Source organism: Callorhinchus milii, unplaced genomic scaffold (assembly GCF_018977255.1).
Source record: "Callorhinchus milii isolate IMCB2004 unplaced genomic scaffold, IMCB_Cmil_1.0 Scaffold4, whole genome shotgun sequence".
NCBI classification, from domain to species: domain Eukaryota; kingdom Metazoa; phylum Chordata; class Chondrichthyes; order Chimaeriformes; family Callorhinchidae; genus Callorhinchus; species Callorhinchus milii.
The window spans coordinates 57,281,169-57,298,574 of NW_024704745.1; the positions used below are offsets into that span (position 1 = coordinate 57,281,169).

The following is a 17,406-nucleotide window of genomic DNA, read 5'->3' on the forward strand; positions in this document are numbered from 1 at the left end:
CCAATATGTGTTTCTCATCCTAGGCACCAAGTAGCCTTCTAGATGCTTTAGAACAGCATCTAGCTTCATTGGAAGGGAAGAAGGTTAAGGACTCCTCAACTGCTGCAAGCAGGTAATTAAGCATTTATTTAGAGTAACTTATTCTTTACTATTTGGATAGATTTGTTTTAAAGGGAAAAAAAACATACTGTAAATCCTGCTCTTCACAGGGTTCACTCTAATCGTGTTACAACTGTATTTTTAGGGGTAGTAAAGGAGATTTCTGTTCTCACCAAGCACACTAACGTTTTGGTCAGCTGGGTGTGTGCCACCTGCGGAAATTTGTTACCATGCTTAAGAGTATTCAAACAAGACTGAGTGTTCCATATATGTCAACTGCACATGGAAATTCCCATTCCTGGAAAGGAATGCAGACTCTCACTGGAGAATGCATGCTGCTTACCTAATTCTGGAGAGTATTCGGCATAGGTTGGCAAGAGCCAAGACTTGGGGATCCCAGATTGTGCATTGGGGTACTGCTGGATTTTAACCAGCTAGAACCGTATAGCTTGCCATTGAGAACACTGCCTTTGCCTTGCAAGCTTCCTGCTGCTTGTCCAGCTAGGTCATATACCCATTCGTCATTTGGCTTGAAGTGTTAACAGGAGCAGAGTGGGAAGAATCTGGGCCCCGAGTGACTGGTCTGCCCCTCTCAATGTGCCAGGCTGTCTGATCTATCATCAGCAGTATTGTGGATTTCTGCAGACCTGTCTTTCTTGGGAATCAGAAAGACTGATTTTTCCATAGAGGATTGACTCAGATTTCTGACGTTCCATTGCCAAGCACATCACTTTAGAGGCAGTTCGGCCTGGTTACCTTCACCCTCCCCACAAAGGATAGTCATGAGTTTGTCAAGCACTCTAACCAATGCCTCAACCGCAAACGTATATGTGGAGTCCTGTAGCTCAGTGATTAGAGCACTCGCTTTGCAAGTGAGAGACCTGAGTTCAATTCCAGGCAGAGGGCGAAACCTTGGGCAAGTTTCCTTACTCCACACACCTAATAATAATCCCTCCAAAAAAACAAAAAACAATAATAAATTGGTCATTTTCAATCTACGACTGTTTGTGGGACATTGCTGTGCGCAATTGGCTGCCGCGTTCGCCCACAAATATACAGTCAATTCATTTTACAGTGTGTTCTGTGAAGCGCTTTGGGACGTCCTTCCGATGTGAAAAGCGCTATATCAAATGCAAGGATTATTATTATTATTATAAGAATATCCATCAACACCCCAAGAATATCGGTAAACCAAGCAGATTTATAGCTTATATCCTCAAATACTAGGAGCATCATTCTAGCAGTGTGCCTCCAGGAATAGTCTTGTGGGCAGTGTCCTTCCAGGAATAGTCTTGGGAGCAGTGTGCCTCCAGGATTGTTTTGATGTGAATGCAATGTTGTCTTAATATCTAACCTCCCACTCCCTCTGCTGGAGAACAGTGAACTCCCTCCTCACCCCCATCTCACAAGAATAATAAAACCCAATCAATATGGTGAATGAAAAGCAGGGAATGATTTAAATGGATACCACTAACCTCCTACAAAGAAAAATGACTATAGAGCTTGTTTGTTCTTCTGCATCATGAGCTCAAGCGTACTGTTGTCAACACATTCCCAAGCTTGTGGTATGCAACAGCCATTTTTGTTTTAGAATAAAGTTCAATTGCTTTGCAGCTGGATCATTTTACTTCACTAAAACAAAAAGATTTAGAGGAGACCTTGCAGAAGTGTTCAAAATGACTAGGGGTTTTGACAAGGTAAATAAAGACAAGCTGGTTGGTGGTAACTTATGGTCATAAATTAAAGATCATTACCAGAAGACCCAAGGGAGCAGTTGTTTTTCTTTACATAACATGATTTAAAATACCCTATGGTGGGTGAAGCAGATTTTTCTTAAAACCTGCTAATTAGACAAATGTTTGAAAAAGAAAATATAAAAGGGGTTTATAGAAAGGGTAAATTATTGGAACTAAATAGATAACTTTTTCAGAGGCCTGAAGGTCTTCTGTGGTATAAAGTTTCTATGCATTATTTTCCCCCCTTGTTTTTTTCCAGGGCAAGCACTCTTTCAAATGCAGTCTCCTCATTAGCTAATACTGGCATGTCACTTAGCAGAGTGGATGAAAGGGAAAAACAGGCCGCTTTGGAGGAAGAACAAGCTCGGTTAAAAGCTCTGAAGGTGGTGTTTTGTGGTTCCATTCTCTTGTTTTCCTTCTCGCTGCTGCCTAAACAAAATGTTCTTAGCAATATTATGTCAACAGAAATGCTGAAAATCCACAGCAAGTTGATAAGCATTTTTAAAGAGAAAGATAGGTAAGGACCCTTAAAGTAGTTTTTATTCACAGAATTAAAACCCAAGTTTTTTTTCCCCTGAGCGGGTGGGGGAGGAGGAATATTTAAGTCTTTTTTTCTCTTGTCAAACAGTGAAAGAAAAACTAATTAAAAAAAATTGGGTAAAATCTGGTGAGGATCATGATTTATTTTAGAATATCCCCTTAACGCATGCATCCCCAAACCGCAAAATGGAGACGACACAATGCCAATTCCAGCAATGGCCAGCAAAGCTGGACCCAACCCTGCAGTGAGGCAAGTTTCAGGATATGTGCGCTTGACTGCGACCAGCTTTATTGAGAATTCCTGCAAACTGGAATTGCACCCAGGCTCGTCTCAGGATATGCGCACACTTTTACAAGGCACAAAATTGGCGGATTCGGGTTTTTGTAATTATGCTGGTGAAAACTGTCTTTTACTGATTGACTTTCACTGGGGGGGAAAAAAATTGGTAAAACATAACTTTTTACTAGTCTTTAAAGATAGCTTCACAGAATCATACTCCAAATGTAGTGAAGGATTCAACCTTTATAACTAATTTTTAGTCAGTTGCTGATAGACTTGTTGTGGATTTGCAGGATTTTTGTTTTCAGATTTCCAAGAATCATCATGTTTTTGTATTTGAACAATGTTATGTTTAGCTTGTTCTAGTGTTGATGACATTGGTGTTCAGATTCCAATGAGATTTCAACCTTTCTAATGCCATTGTCTGTTGTCACATTTTCTAACTGTTCTTAGACCCACCAAATTAGAAGCTACAGTAAATTGAGTTCATCCCAGTTTTCAATTGCCCAGTCTGCAACTCGTTCTTCCTTGGGCAATTTTTGACGTGGCTAAAAGTATCATAGTACTTGAGGACGCTGAGGTTTGAAAACATCTTGTACTGTTGGTAAACTAATAATTAAAGCCATCTGTTACTTTTTAGTTGGCAATACATGACTGGTTTATACTTTCTACAAAGAAAACCGAAAACCGTTTTCTACAATATCTTCTGAGTAAATTCATTCTTCCCTTTAATTATCAAGCCTATCTTATAGATGTATTTATAGTCTTCACATGCTTTTAACTGCCTTTGTGGGGGACATTTTTATGGGATTTCTCCTCCCTTTGCAGACAGCTTGTTGTCAACCACCAAAACCCTCCCTCCCTCTGCGGAGGGGACGGAATGGGCTAAGTCAGATTCCATTCAGAAATGATGTAGAACTTGCAATATTTTTCTTATCCCCCTTGAGTTCTTCATTACTTCTTCATCTATAATCAATGAAGTACCTTCATATTACAAGAAATTATTAAAATGGAAGTTTTTCCTGTTAAATATTTCATACTTCTTTGAATGCTATAGGGATCAAAAGGAGCAAGCAAAAAAAAAGGATGCCCTCCATCTGTTCATTAACTCTCACTTGGCTGAATGAAGCAGATTACACTCAGTTAGCACAATTTTAAATTATCAATTGCATTTTTTTTGTGACTGGCTTGAATATATTTAAGCAGATATTCAATAGCTCAAATTGTTGTTCAACAGGAGCAGCGCTTAAGGGAACTCGCAAAGAAATCTCAGCCATCCTCTGCCACGACTGCAGCATCACCTAGCTCTACGTCAGGAGGAAGTATCAGCACTACAGCAGCTATAGGCCTCTTCTCAACACCCAGTTCTTCCAACCACAGGTACAAATTACAGAGCCTTGGGAGCATGTAGTTAATATAAATTTGGTTTATAATGGATAGGATTTAGCTTTAGTGTTGTAATCACAACAATTTTAGCCATCTCACCACTGAGTCAGAAGGTTGTCAATTCAAGTCCCATGTTGGGACTTTGAATTCATACAGTGTAGGTTGAGCTTCAGTGCACTGCTGGGGGTATACTGCACTGTTGGAGGTGCCGCCCTTCAGATGAGACGTCAAATCGAGATCCCTTTACACCTTGAAAAATGAAGAGAATTTTTTCTGGTTTCCTGGCCAGCAATCTCCCAAATAAAATTGGTTTATGGTTTATGGTTGCTTGTGGGACATTACTATGTGCAAATTGGCTGCTTACCTACTAATTACACAATCACTATACTTTGCAGTATATTCTGTGAAATGCTTTGAAATGATCTGCTGACATGAAAATATTATTTATAACAATTGTACAGTCAATAAACACATTTTATATATAAAGTAGATTTTAGAACAATGTTATAGAACTTTAAAATTATCCAATAGCAAGGGATAATCTTTTCTTTATTTCAAAACCCTGGCAAAGAGAATTCCCCATGATGGTCATGACCTCCCATTGAACCAGTCTCTCTCGCTCTCTCACTGAATTTCTCTCCCTGACTATCTCACTTCAAACTGTTCAACTAGCACCTAACTCTGCTCTATTAGCAAAAGTTGTGAACATGCACACAATATTGTTTCAAGGCCCGAGCTGGTGGCCTATATAGTGAAAACACTAGCGCAGACTTGATTGTCCTTTTTTCTATGTTGTAACACAGAACATTATTATTAGTTTAATAGTATTCAAATTGGTCACATTTTAAAATGGGTATGTCAAAAAGAATAGTTTGAGGTAATTTTGTTGCTAAATTGAACAGCAACAACTTGCATTTATAAAGCGCCCCTCACACAGGGTAGCTTCCCAGAGGACTTGACAGTGCCGGAGCACGACGCAGAGCCAGGGGGAGGTAACCATAGGGTCAGTCGAAAATGAAGGTCTTCAGGCGTGATCTGGAGATGGGGAAGGAGTAAGGCGGGGGAATAGAGGAAGAGTGTTCTAAAGTTTTGGGGTGCAGTGGCTGAAAGCGCGACCACCAATGGTGGAATGGAGGGACATGCAGGAGGCCCGAGCCAGTCGAGCGGAAAAAAAAAAGCCAGTCGAACAAACCTTTCAGTTTAGAAAATTCTACTTTTGCTTATAAGGTTCGATTTTATGTTGGTGTATAAGGCTCTTAGGACTCTTCGGCCTCAATAAGTTATGAGGACTTTAAAGATGCTATATGGGATAGAGGCAGTAAGCCTGGATAAGCCAAGTAAGGACAAGAGGGCACAAGTTCAGGATTGTAAAGGGCAATTTTAGAACATAGTTAAATAGAGGATAATCATATCTAACTGCCAAATGTCTAGTTGCTAGTTATTTACATAGAGAATAATCAACAGCAACTCAGAAATGAGTTACTGGGAAGGATGTTAGGAAAATAGGAAATGCTTTGAGATGTCGAGGCTAAGACACTGGACTCATTAAGAAATGGCTTGGAGCTGTAAGGGAATGACAGTACTGTTAAGATTGTGAAAGCATGAGATTACATGGACTTCTTTATTCAAATTTCTCTTATCTTATAATAAAACGGAAATTGCTGAACAAGACTTCAAATATTTCTTACTTGAGAGGAATTATTTATATTTGAGCTAAAAGTAACCACTTGCAGAAACAATATCTGGTTGTTTAACAGGAAAGCAGCTGCTCCAGTGTTCTTTTCAGCTCCTTTGGCTGTCATTAATCCATTCATTTACTCAAATGTGGATCAGGATCTACTGTAGCTCTTATCGTGTTATCTATAAACTGCTTACTTTGCGGAATTATTTCCGTGCAACCTTTGCATACTAATGAATTGTATTTAAATGCTTCTTGTTTGGTGGATCAAAACATCTGTGGATTCCCAGATGGGACTGAAGTTATTTGTTTTCACTGCCAGAATTAACACTGTAGTGTGAGTTTGCCAGTCTTAACTTATCTGAGTGCCAACTGGTTGTGGTCAAACCAATCAGTCACCATCCAAATAGGTACTAGGAATACAGCGTGAAGTTTTGGTCTCCACAGTACAAAAAGGATATTGCAGTGATTGAGAGGATACGAGGAGGGCAACCAAAATGATTGAGGGCATGGAGGGACTGGACTACAAGGAGCGATTAAGTAAACTGGGCATGTTCACGGAGGAAACAAGAAGGTTGAGAGACGATACAATTGCGTTTTTTAAGATTCTAAAGGGACTGGATAATGTAGATCACGATAAGTCGTTTTATCTTGTCCAGAGTACTAGAACCAGAGGACATGGCCTGCGATTGAAAGGGGATAAATTCAAAATAAATCAGCGGAAACACAAGTTCAGTGAGCAAGTAGTAAATGAATGGAACAGGCTCCCTCTGGAGATGGTGGAAGCTGAAAGTGTTGATTCTTTCAAAAGGAAATGAGATAGATTTCTTTTAGGAAATAATATCTTGGGATACAGTATATAGTTTGGGACATGACATGTGCAAGCGACTGCTAGGATAATGGAAGAACAACTGGATGGACCTTGGTCTTCTTTTGTCCAGCAATTCTTAATGTTCTTAGCTTTCTTGGTGTAGCAGGTCTGTACGAGGTTGCTTTTCACTCTAATTGGGGATACTGCTTCCCAGAGAGGAAATACTGTGTGAGTGTGTAGTGGAACAGTTGGAAATTACTTTTCTTTATTCTCACATAATCTACTCACAGTGGGATTGTGCCCATCTATAATAATAAATAATAATCCTTGCATTTGACACGACGCTTTTCACGTCTTCTAAACATCTCAAAGCGATTCACAGAATATACTGTAAAGCGAATTGACTGTATATTTGTGGGCAAAACCCAGTTCTCCAAGGGTGTGGACTATAGCTTTTAATCTGTTCCTGGACAAACTCCGCTGTTCGAATGTAAAAATGCTCATTTGGAAATAACTATCCCTCAGTAAGTAAGAAGCAGAAGTCTAGAGTCTAATTCTGTTTGCACTGCCCGAATAATTAATTTCTAACTTGTAACATGACGCTTTTTAATATTATTATTATTATATTAGTTTCCTATTTTAAGTGGCTCTCTCTCTGCATAGTGCAAATGTGATTCAGAATGAGGATTAGTAGCCTGAACCAGACAGATAGATCCAGTGCCTGCTTGAAAGTGCAGTGATGGCTTTCAACGGCAGACATTGGTGGCAGCTGCAAATGAAGTTGAAACAAAGCCTTTCCTTGTTCCCCCTGCCATCCAGATCCAGGAATTTCAAGAGGACATTCCCCCTTTAAGAAATTCCTGTATCCTGGTTTTATGGCAAGTGACCCTTGAATGTACCTCTTTATTAGTACCTTTCTTGTCACCCACAAGAATGTTCTCCATAAATAGCGTCTGGTACTCGTGAGGTTACGTTCAACTTCTAATAGAATATTATCGAAATGCTATTTCTTCCATTCCACAGCTTATTTAGAGACTTTGTATCTTAGCTGCATCTTCTAATTCAGGTTATCAATATTATATCTTAAAATTGTTCTTATACTATCTATAAATTGCTTACATTGCCAGATTATTTCTGTGCAACATTTGCATACTAATAAACTATTTAAATACTTAATTGTTTGAAGGATCTAAACAGCTGTTCCATTTTGTTACTCCAGCACATCCAAACTGCCAAACGATTTGCTTGATCTGCAGCCAACATTTCAACCATCCATACATTCGATCTCAACAGGACCTTCAGCCGCTAATACATGGGGAGGTGAGCTTCTTAGGATAATCGCTAATTAGCTATGATAATTGTTCTGGGGGAAACTGTTTTGCTGTCCACAGATGTTCATGGTCATTATTCAAAGACAATGGTAAAGTTAAGGTGGAATGTAACTATCATAATATTTTGTATTAGGTTACCTGCTTACAAAAGTTTTCAGGACTAACTAAGAGACCATGTCTGGAGAATATTGAGATTTTTAAGAATCCAAGGTATCATTGGTTAATAGAAATGACATTTTAAGAAAGATGAGTTAAATGCACAACTAGAAACAAACGGGTATGATCTAGTAGCCATCACTGAGACATGGTTACAGGGAGATCAAGGGTGGGAGCTAAATATTCCAGGGTATGTGGCGTATAGAAAAGATAGCCAATGTGGTAAACAAGGAGGGGGGGTGGCCCTGCTAATAAAGGATGGGATAAAAACAGTAGAGAGGAAAGATTTTAAATCAGAAAAGCAGGAAGTAGAGTCAGTATGGGTAGAGGTACATAACAACAAGGGGCAGAAAACCCTAGTGGGAGTAGTTTATAGACCCCCGAACAGCAGTCACAGTATCTCTCAAGGTATAAATCAGGAAATTAGCAGAGCATGTAGTAAAGGAAAAACATTAATTGTGGGTGATTTTAATCTGCACATAGATTGGGACAACCAAATTGGGAAAAGTATGAGAGAGGAAGAGTTTATAGAATGCATTAGGGATAATTATTTAGATCAGTATGCCGAGGAGCCAACCAGGGAACAGGCCATATTAGACCTTGTTTTGTGCAATGAAGCAGAGCTGATCAGCAAACTGGAAATTAAGGCTCCTCAAGGGCAAAGTGATCATAATATGATGGAATTTAGCATTAAGTTAGAGAGAGAAGTCGTTAAGTCCAAAGCAAAGGTTTTAAATTTAAGTAGAGCCAATTTTGCTGGTATGAGAGAGGATTTAGCCAAAATAAACTGAGAAATTAGACTTAAGGACGTTTAAGGAGATAGTGCAAAATTCCCAGCGAGCACGTATTCCTTTGAGGAATAAGAATGCCACGGGAAAGGTGGCCCAACCGTGGCTAACTAGAGCAGTTAGGGAAAGTATAAAGTTAAAGGAAGAAGCCTGTAAAGCAGCTAAGATGAGTAGTAAACTCAAGGATTGGGAGAACTTTAGGGATCAACAAAGGAGAACCAAAAATGTGATTAAGAGGGAGAAAATGGAAAACAGGGCAAACTAGCGAAGAGTTTTTATAACTATATAAAGAGGAAGAGGCTGTCAAAGATAAATGTGGGTCCTCTACAGGCAGAGACGGGGGGAATTATAGTAGGGGACAAAGACATGGCAGAGTCATTAAACAAGTACTTTGCTACTGTCTTCACCTTAGAAGACACTGAAAACCTACCAAGAATAGAGGAGAACCAAGAAGACAATGTTAGCGAGCAACTTGGGGAATTAATATTAGTAAAGAAATGGTTTTAGGTAAATTGTCAGGTCTTAAAACTGATAAATCTCCTGGACCTGATGGCCTACATCCTAGGGTTTTAAAAGAGGTGGCTACTGAGATAGTGGATGGCTTGTCTTTGATCTTCCAAAATTCTCTGGATTCTGGAACGGTTCCCATTGATTGGAAGATTGCAAATGTAACACTACTATTTAAGAAGGGGGGGAGAGAGAAGATTGGGAATTATAGACCAGTTAGTTTGACATCAGTGGTAGTGAAAATTCTTGAGTCCTTAATTAAGGATGTCGTTATGGGATTCCTGGAAGACCATAACAAGATTAGGCACAGTTTACAAAAGGGAAGTCATGCTTAACTAATCTTTTAGAGTTTTTGAAGATGTATCTAGCAGGTTAGATGGGGGGAACCAGTAGATGTAGTATATTTAGATTTTAAAAAGGCATTTGACAATGTGCCACACAAAAGGCTATTGCACAAGGTTAAGGCCCACGGGATTAATGGGAACATATTAGCATGGATTGAAGAGTGGCTAACGGGTAGAAAACAGAGAGTAGGGATAAACGGGTCATTCTCGAATTGGCAGGATGTGACTAGTGGAGTGCCACAAGGATCAGTGCTTGGGCCTCAGCTATTTACAATTTACATCAATGATCTAGACGAGGACATTGAATGTAACGTATCTAAATTCGCAGATGACACTAAACTAGGTGGGAGAGTAAGCTCTGAGGATGATGCAAAAAGATTGCAACGGGATATAGATAGGCTAGGGGAGTGGGCGAGTAGGTGGCAGATGGAATTTAATGTGGGGAAGTGTGAAGTTATTCACCTAGGTAGCAAAAATAGAAAAACAGATTATTTTCTAGAGGGGGAGAGATTAGATAGTATTAGTGTTCAGAGGCATTGGGTGTCCTTGTACAGTCTCAAAACGTTGTTTGTGGTGCAGCAAGCAACTAAGAAGGCGAATGGCATGTTAGCGTTCATTGCAAAAGATTTGGAGTACAAGAGTAGGGAAGTCTTGTTGCAACTGTATAGGGCCTTGGTGAGACCGCACCTAGAGTATTGTGTGCAGTTTTGGTCTACGTATTTAAAAAAGGACATACTTGCCGCAGAGGGGGTGCAGCGTAGATTCACTCGGTTAGTTCCTGGGATGAGGGGACTGACCTACGAGGATAGGCTGAATAAAAGAGGGCTATATTCTCCAGAGTACAGAAGAATTAGGGGAGATCTTATTGAAACGTATAAGATTCTTAAAGGACTGGATAAAGTAGACACTGAGGGTCTGTTTCTCCTGGTAGGAGAATCTATAACCAGGGGTCACAGTCTTAAAATTAAGGGTCAGCCTTTTAGAACAGAGTTGAGAAAACATTTCTTCGCTCAGAGGGTAGTGAATTTATGGAATTCACTACCCCAGAAGGCTGTAGATGCTCAGTCCTGAACATCTTCAAGGCTGAGACTGATAGATTTTTTAAAAAATAGAGGGATTAGGGGATATGGGGATAGGGCAGGTAATTAGAGTTAGGTCTGAAGATCAGCCATGATCTTATCGAATGGCGGGGCAAGCTCGAGGGGCCGAATTGGCCTACTCCTGCCCCTAATTCGTAAGTTCTTTAAACAAAAGCCATCTTGTCGGTTCAGTGCTCCTTATTATTTGGATAGGTTATTTTCTGTTGCTTATTTTGCCATCAGTGGCAACCTTCTGCCACTCTGCTCCCACCCTCTGGAACTCCATCCCATAGCCCCTTCACTTCCTCCCTTGCCTCCTTCAACACCGGTCTCAAGACCCTCCTCTTGGAGCGTGCCTTCAGTCACTCTGCTTTCCCCCTTGCCCTACACCCTCCAAAATTCCAAACCCCAACTCGGGTCCGAAATACTGATTGTCCAGCGCCTTGGGGTGCCCTCCTGCCGTGAAAGGAGCTATACCATTGTAACTTTGTGGTTGTTTTAGTGAGCCCTAAGATGACTCTGCTGAAAGAAAGTTGTTGCTGTAAATTTATTGGTTAACAGCCATTTGGGAAGAAATTCCACCTGTGTCTAGATTTAATCTTATTCATATACCATTTCAGAGCATCAAAAAATTGGCAAATTCTTAAACAACGACTTCATTTTGAAACCAGTTTTCTGTAGGTTTTATTGAATGAAGGACAGAAAACAGACTTCAAATTGTAGACTGATTTCAACAATTTGACAAATTCTGGAGACTCTGAAATGCTAAGTGAATAGAGTAAATCTAGACTCAGATGGAATTTCAACCCCATTAGTGCCCTTTACAAATTAATAGAACCAATATGTTGAATGAAATTTTGGATATCATATTTTAGAAAGTGTCAAAAGGGAAGTTCATTGTTATTTATCATTTACCTGCTCTCTTTTTATGTTTCATTTTAATGTATAAATGAAATTCAAAGATTGAGCGATTACAATATTTTCTTAATACCTGAACATAATGTATGATCTGCATTTAAGTGATAATCAACAACAGCAACTTACATTTATATAGCACCCCTCATGCAGGATAGTGTCTCAGTGTGAAGCCTGACGCCTAGCCGGTGGGAGGGAGCAGGTGACCATAGGCACAGTCAAAGGTTTTGAGCCATGATCTGAAAATGGGTTTGGAGTGAGTCAGGTGGAGGGATTCCAATTCAGGGCGTAGTAACTGAAAACATGGCTGCCAGTAGTGGAACAGAGGGGAAGAGAGACATGCAGGAAGCTGGAACGGATGGTGGCTGGGGAATAAGTAGGTCGGAGACATAGGAATGTGCAAGGCCTGAAGGGATTTCGTGAGGACGAGCATGAGGAACTCGAAATCCTAATTGTACAAGACTTTTTCCGTGGTTTGTGAATTGACACCCGTAGCTTGCAAGAACCGTTTGTGCTCAGAAATTTGTATGCATGGTCTAATGATGATTTTGTTAAACCTCACAAAAACGCCTCACCGTATGGACTTTTTTCACTGTTCTTACAAAACAGTTGCAAGATAACAGCTTATTGTTTTCTATCAATTTAGTAATACAGTTTGATTTTGGATATGATCTAACAAACAAGCCTTTTACTGGGGTCATGCAGCTATATCTTTTCTCATGTTTTAGATAGGGGCGAGTTTTTTTTGAATTATGAACTTAAATGATTTGCATCTTTTACTGTGGCCAAGTTAGCAAATGGTGCTTCCGCACTTGCTTCTTGGATTTCAGGAAATACGGTTCATCTTCCGTAGCTGTGACTGAATTGAGCTTTTCCATCTTGAACAACTTTAATCATTGGCAGAGAAAACATTTGAGAAATTAAGATTTTTGATTAGATTTTGATAAGTTATTCAAAGCAAACTTCCTCTGCGGCGAGATGCTTATGTAACTTGAAATTTATACCCATCCTTTTTTAAAAAATAAAAATGCTTCCTGGATTGCATCATATTCTGCAACTGAAACAACAGATACGTTGAACTTTTCCCAGGCATTATTAATACCACTTGGATTTTTGTAAGATTAAGCCAGGACTTCCCTCCCTCTTCACTTTTATCTTTCAAGAACCCAGCCTCCACTAGGCATTTTCCCACTGCAACATAATAATAATAATCACAATCCTTGCATTTGATATAGCGCTTTTCACATCTTCTAGATGTCTCAAAGCGCTTCAAGAATATACTGTAAAATGAATTTGCTATGTATTTGTGGGCAAAACGCAGCAACCAATTGCGCACAGAAGTGTCCCACAAACAGTCATAGATTTGTTGACGGATTATTATCAGGCGTGTGGAGTAAGGAAACTTGCCCACGGTTTCGCCCTGCCGGGAATCGAACCCAGGTCTTTCGCTTGCCTTCTGCGAACCTTGGGGTGAAACAACATCTTTACCACTATGGCAAAGTGCACATTGCAATGTATGTCTGTATGTTCACTAGTTTTATTTTTGTAGATGAAGAGAGCTCATTTTCTGTATCAGCTTATTTTTCGTTTCCTTTGCATGCAACAATAAATGGGTCATTCACTACTGACTTGTACTACATGGGTATTTGTAGTGAAGATTAAACGATAATTTCTGAAAAGTTGGTGATAATAATATTTTGAACTATTTTCTCTTAAAATTTCTGAAGCACAATGGTTTGTTAATGAATGTCTTAGAAAGATATCTATTTAAAATTGCTCTGCCACTAATCAATTCATATTTTTAATCAAAACCAGTTGAATAGGGAAGATGTTTGTTGTTAATTCATTTTCATTGAGATGATTGCTGTTCATTGAAATTCTGAACAGTAGTGTAGAATAAAATGAGCATCTTGTTAATGGGGATATTTTTCTCCTCAATAACTCTTGGGTACTGAACATTCTTGTTAAATTTAGATATTTGGATGAAACCTGCCGACAATTATTTTTTGAAGTCCTCAAACTGAAATCGAGCAAAGTTAGACAACTCTAAAATTCAGACAATTTGTGAATAATATTGAATGTTGCAATCATATTGTATTACATAATATTTGCTGGACTACATAAGCTGTTCTTACCAAAGGGGACCAAAAAACATGGTATTAACAATTGAAAATTTGTTTGCTTTTTGGTTTTCAGTCTTGTTTCTTTGTTACTGCTACAAAGATATTCAATCAGCTGCAGATAATGTACTTTGTTTTTTTATTGTTTTTTTTAAGTGTTAGTGGCTCATCTCCGTGTCTAAGCAGTTATGAATTTTAACCAGTTTTTCCCCATGTGGTTTTCATCTCCTGAGTTCATAAGTATAACCAAATGTTTATCTCAAAAGAGATTGTAAAAATACCCAAGTCCTTTATGACCCCGGTCTGTTTTTTTAAACTGCTGTTAGATTGAAAAACCTATTCAACAATTTGATGAAATACTCTTTATTAATTTAAAGTGGATTGTAGTAAATTGTATTTCTATAAAACCTGGTATAGAGGTTTACTCCACGTTTGGAGTCCTGTGTCCAATTCTGGTCACCACTCCACAAGATGGATTTGGCAGTGATAGAAAGAGTACAGCATAGGTTTACAAGGGCTGGCAGGTTACTGCTGTCAGGATAGACTGACTTCAGTCCAACAACCATTTTGGCGCCCTTCATGCAGGTAGCGTTTTGGAGAGCTTTAAAAGGTTGTGTCTTTTTTCACTAGATGAGAAGTTTGAAACGGGACCTATAGAGGTGTTTAAAATTATGAAAGGTTTCGGAAGGATTAGCATAAATAGACTTTTCACACTAGTTGGGGAATCCGTAACCGGGGGCCACAAATATAAGATAGTGACTAGGAGATCTAAAAGGTAATTTACGGGGAACTGCATCATACAGAGGGTAGTGAGATTGTGGAACTTGCTGCCCAGAGCGGAGGTTGAATCAGATAGTATAGTTGCATTTTACAAGCAGTTAGACTTTCACATGAGGGAGAGGAGAGTTGAAGAATATGGGAGAAGTAAGGAGCGGATGGAGACTCATGTGGAATATAAACATAGACACGGACAAGTTGGGCCAAATGGCCTGTTTCCATGCTGTACATTCTTTGTAATCATTGTAACTTTAATTTGTTTAAACAGTTTATGTTCTAGAAATTTTAAAAAAAAATAGATTATGACTTCCTACAGGATTATGAAGGAACATTGCCTTTCCATTTGCCAACATCAATTTTTAAAATAGGCTTTTTATAAATTAATGTTCATTTTTGTAGGAGCTTTTTCCTTAAAATTTAGACAAAGGCAAACCTTTTTTAGGTGAAAACTGTACAGTAAAACTCACAAAACTCACAAAAGGAGTCCTGTAGCTCAGTGGTTAGAGCACTCGCTTTGCAAGCGAGAGACCTGAGTTCAATTCCAGGCAGGACGAAACCTTGGGCAAGTTTCCTTACTCCACATGCCTAATAATAATCCCTCCAAAACCCAAAACAATAATAAAATTGGTCATTTTCAATCTACGACTGTTTGTGGGACATTGCTGTGCGCAATTGGCTGCCGCGTTCGCCCACAAATATACAGTCAATTCACTTTACAGTGTGTTCTGTGAAGCGCTTTGGGACGTCCTCCTGACGTGAAAAGCGCTATATCAAATGCAAGGATTATTATTATATTATTATTATCAGTTAGGACCATACCATTTAATATGACTTATACGAAGGCTGAGTTGCAGGCAAAGTAGTATAAATCCTATAAAATTTGATTTAAACAATAATCTACACTGCACATGCGGAATTCAGTGCAGACAGTAAGTGCAATGTGGTAGGTCTTCACTCAGCTGGTAAGTGCACATGTAGTGACTAGTCAAGACTACATTTTGCGCAACTCAATGCGACTTGACCCATGCGCACTTACCAGTAAGCAACAGAATCACAGTGGAATCTTTTGATTAACAATAATATTCCTTGCGTTTGAAATAGCACCTTATCACGTCAGTGATATACTGCAAAGTGGAGTACTGCAAACAGGATATACTGCAAAGTGGATTGCCTGTATACTTTATGGGCGAATCGCGGCAGCCAATATGAGCACATCATGTCCCACAAACAGCCATGAAGTGAATTTTATTTGAGGGATTGTTGGCCAGGACACCAGAAGAAACTCCTTCCTCTTTTCGAATAGTGCCGTGGGATCTTTAACATCTGCGTGAACAGGCAGATGGGACCTTGATTTAGCATCTTATCCAAGCGACGATACCTCCAACAATGCGACGTACCCCCAGCACTGCAGTGGAGTGTCAACTTAGACCGTGTGAGCTTGAATCCCGATGTGGGATTTGACCCCACAAACTTCTAACCCATAGGCAAGAGGGCTACCACTGCGCCAGGCTGACACAAAACAATGTTCTAATAATAATAATCCTTGCATTTGATTAAGCGCCTCATCACATCTTCCAGACGTCTCAAAGTGCTTCACAGAATATACTGTAAAGTGAATTGACTGCATGTTTGTGAGAGAAACAAGGCAGCCAATTGCACACAGCAGTGTCCCAAAAGCCGTCGTGGATTCAGTGACTAAATTATTATTTTTTTTGAAGGAAAAGCGATTCGCCAGTCGATTAACAACTGGGTCGATTACTTACTGCTAGGTAAACAGAAGCATGTGGAGTAAGGAAACTTGCCCAATGTTTCGCCCTGTCGGAAATCGAGCCCAGGTCCTCTCGCTTGCGAGGCGAGTGCTCTAACCACTAAGCTACAGGACTCCAAAATGAGGTCTTATTTAGTGGAGTTTACTGCCATAAATAAGTAATATTTAAAAAGATGAAATCTGGTCTTTTTTTCAAAGAAGAATTATTTTTATTGCCTGGAAATGACTTGGTCTGTTTTGAATTAGCTGCTCTAAGCCAGAGCAACAGTACTACAAAATTTTGGAAACATCTTAAACTAATTTAAAAGCTGTTTTTCTACACATCTTTAAAAAATGTCTTTCTTTATAACCTTGAAATCATGTCCAACATATTTCTCATAATGTTATCCTTAAGACCACTCATTTAAAATGTTAAAGTTGTACAGAATTTTGGAAAATACATTCATAGTATGCAGTTAAAGAAATATCTCCTTTCCACTAATGAAGGTAGAGCAAGAATTATTTATTGTGGTGTTGCCTATCAATTGTTGGAGATGGTTATAAACTCATAAAAAGGTAATGTTAGTAATCTGTTTTGATACTGTACATAAAATAATTGAACTGCTCAATATGGATAAATTCCATGGCATTTTGCAGTGATATTCAGATGAAAGATAATGCAAATGAAGTTTGCCCAGTACATAGCAAGTACCTTTCTAATCTTTTGAAGAAATGTTCAACAAAATGAAGTATTATTCAGTGGAGTTTATTGCCAAAAATAAGTTTAATTTTAAAAAAAAATGATTTTGTTTCTAAAAAAATTATTTTGTTATGTAATCATTGTTTGCGAAAGACTTGGAATTAGTTGAGGTACTACAATTGGCTTGAAGCAAGGAAGGGAAAAATCAGTCAGGGTTCCTTACTCCTGAATAAGATAGGTTCAGCTGTGATGTCACTCGTGTGGCCAACACTTTACTGTCTGGGCTTTCACCAGAACAGAAACCAATTATAATCTCATATATTTCAAAAAGCAACTTAAAATGTTGTGCAGCATATTCATTCTTCAATGTATTTCAACAGGACATGCTGGTGTAGTTAATGTTTGCAACTTT

The 17,406-nt window shown here is 39.0% G+C and overlaps 1 protein-coding gene across 14 annotated transcripts in view; it reads left to right on the forward strand.

Annotated features, from left to right (window-relative positions):
- Positions 1–17,406, forward strand: part of picalma (phosphatidylinositol binding clathrin assembly protein a) — an 88,877-nt gene that overhangs the window by 46,659 nt on the left and 24,812 nt on the right. For 11 of the 14 annotated variants that reach the window (XM_042334524.1, XM_042334528.1, XM_042334525.1 and 8 more), the window contains 4 exons: positions 24–112; positions 2,095–2,218; positions 3,893–4,035; positions 7,750–7,850. In XM_042334524.1, coding sequence (XP_042190458.1) covers positions 24–112; positions 2,095–2,218; positions 3,893–4,035; positions 7,750–7,850 — 457 coding nt within the window. The remainder of the gene's footprint in view (positions 1–23; positions 113–2,094; positions 2,219–3,892; positions 4,036–7,749; positions 7,851–17,406) is intronic. The other 3 variants (XM_042334526.1, XM_042334537.1, XM_042334535.1) reach the window with 1 other exon arrangement.